The following is a 2198-nucleotide window of genomic DNA, read 5'->3' on the forward strand; positions in this document are numbered from 1 at the left end:
CAAAGGAAAGTCTGGAAAGTGTGCTTTCAATCTGATGATTTGAGCAAGAAGTCTAGCTAAGGCTAGATTCCGTGTGGATAATAGGCACACATGGGACCATCTTGTGGACGCATCAATGAGTACCATGAAGTACCTAAACGTCCCACTTGGTGGGTGTATTGGTCCACAGATGTCACCTTGTATTCTTTCCAGAAAACCTATGGTTTCCTTTGTCACTTTGACTGGTGATGGTCGGACTTGGAGTTTTCCTTGTGCACAAGGTACACATGTATGGATCTTAGGAACAACTCGTCTACCTTTAAGGTTATGACCATTAGAATTTAGAATAAGTCTACGCATCATAGATGTTCCTGGATGCCCTAGCCGGTCGTGCCACAAAGCAAAGTTCTCCTTGAACTCTTTGCTTATTGTTATAGCATTGGCTTCGACCGCACTGATCTGAGCATGGTAAAGACCAGTGGATACAGCTGGTATCATTTCCAAGACCTTCTTATGGTCTTGGTCGAGCTCAAAGATGTTTAAGAACTCTTTGGCTCCTTCTCCACTCGTTTGAATATGAAGACCATTCTTGCGAATGTCTTTAAAGCTCAACAGGCTTCTTTTAGAGTTTGGAGAATACAATGCTTCATCTATTTCTAGATGTGTCCCATTTGGTAACAAGACATAAGCTTGGCCGTGGCCTTTGATTAGTGATGATACACCAGCTATTGTGCTCACATTGGCATCTTTCAATGTTAGATTAACAAAGAATTTCTTATCTTTAAGAATCGTGTGGCTTGTCCCACTATCAACCACAAGTGTGTCCATACTTCCTTTCATTCTAGACAATAAAAATATAATCTGAATCATTCATATTATTATTGAAAATGAAAGTAAACATAGTTTATTCTTAAAATAAAATATAGAATGCAAAAGCACTTAAAAAAAATATTCTCAAAGCCTAAAAACACCAAAAGCATTCAAACACAAATCGTTTGATGCATCACATTATTCGACTGGATCATCATTCAGCATAGTGAGTATGTCTGAAGTCTCAAAGTCCATGAGGTCGTCCTTGTCATGATCAAAATCGTCCTCACCATCCTTGTACACCATGTGTGCTTCCGGATTCTTGCCCTAAGACTCTCTTGATAGAGGTCGACCAGATGCTTGGCTGTGCGGCAATTCTTTGCCCAATGATTCATCATTCCGCATCTATGGCAAGGTGAGCTTGCAGGATTCTGTGGCTTTGAAGAAGTCCCATTGCCTCTGCTTTTACCTTGTCCATTATTGGACTGGTTTGGACGGTCATAAGGGGTGTTGCGCCCTTTGCTGTTGCCACCTTGTCCACGTCCTCGCCCATGACCTCTACGGCCACGTCCTCTTCCATATGAGGATCCGCGGCCCTTATGGTCATATCGGACATGGTTGGCTTCAGCACCATCATTCAGGCTCATTTGAGGTATGATTTGCCTCAGGGACAGGCTTAGATCCAGGTGGTCTAAGCTCACTGTTCTTCAAGAGCAGCTCGTTGTTCTGTTCTGCAAGCAATAGACATGAGATGAGCTCACTATAGGTCTTAAAACCTTTCTGTCTGTATTGTTGCTGAAGCAACAAATTGCTTGAGGACATTGTCTGGAAAGTCTTTTCCAACAACTGCTTATCAGTTACAGTCTCGCCGCATAGCCTCATATTTGAGACTATCTTAAACATGGCTGAGTTGTACTCATTCACAGACTTAAAGTCTTGAATCCTGAGATGAAGCCACTCATAGGTGGCACCCGGAAGAATCAAGGTCTTCTGGTGATCATATCTCATCTGAAGCTCTTTCCATAACTCGTATGGATTACTCACTGTGAGGTACTGAGCTTTTAAGCTCTCCTCAATGTGATGACGGATGAGCATGAGGGTCTTAGAGTTCTCTTTCTTAGTAGCTTGTTCTGAGGAACAAACAATGCTCTAGGCTTTGGCTCCAAGAGAAATCTCGACATCTAGTGCCCATTGTAGGTAATTGTCACCCCTCACAGTTAGAGGTGCAAAATCCAAATTTGCGATTTTGGCCATCTGAAACAAAGATCAGAGTGTTTAGGTCTTTAGAAAATTTATTTTTCTATAATTCATCCACCAACTTGCTTTTAAAAATAAGATGGATGAGAGGGTGCTTGGTCGTACCTAGGGTACACTTCATTGACTCATGCAGCCTGTGGGCTAGCTTGTAC

General features: G+C 42.2%; 1 protein-coding gene across 1 annotated transcript; it reads right to left on the reverse strand.

The window, feature by feature from the left end:
• Nucleotides 1-1422: 1422 nt before the first annotated feature.
• On the reverse strand, nucleotides 1423-1884 carry LOC130505964 (uncharacterized). Its single transcript, XM_057000568.1, has one exon. It carries the CDS (start codon nucleotides 1882-1884, stop codon nucleotides 1423-1425), a length of 462 nt encoding a protein of 153 aa, XP_056856548.1.
• Nucleotides 1885-2198: the final 314 nt, after the last annotated feature.

The sequence above is a fragment of the Raphanus sativus genome, unplaced genomic scaffold, assembly GCF_000801105.2.
Source record: "Raphanus sativus cultivar WK10039 unplaced genomic scaffold, ASM80110v3 Scaffold2739, whole genome shotgun sequence".
In the NCBI taxonomy this organism is placed as follows: Eukaryota; Viridiplantae; Streptophyta; class Magnoliopsida; order Brassicales; family Brassicaceae; genus Raphanus; species Raphanus sativus.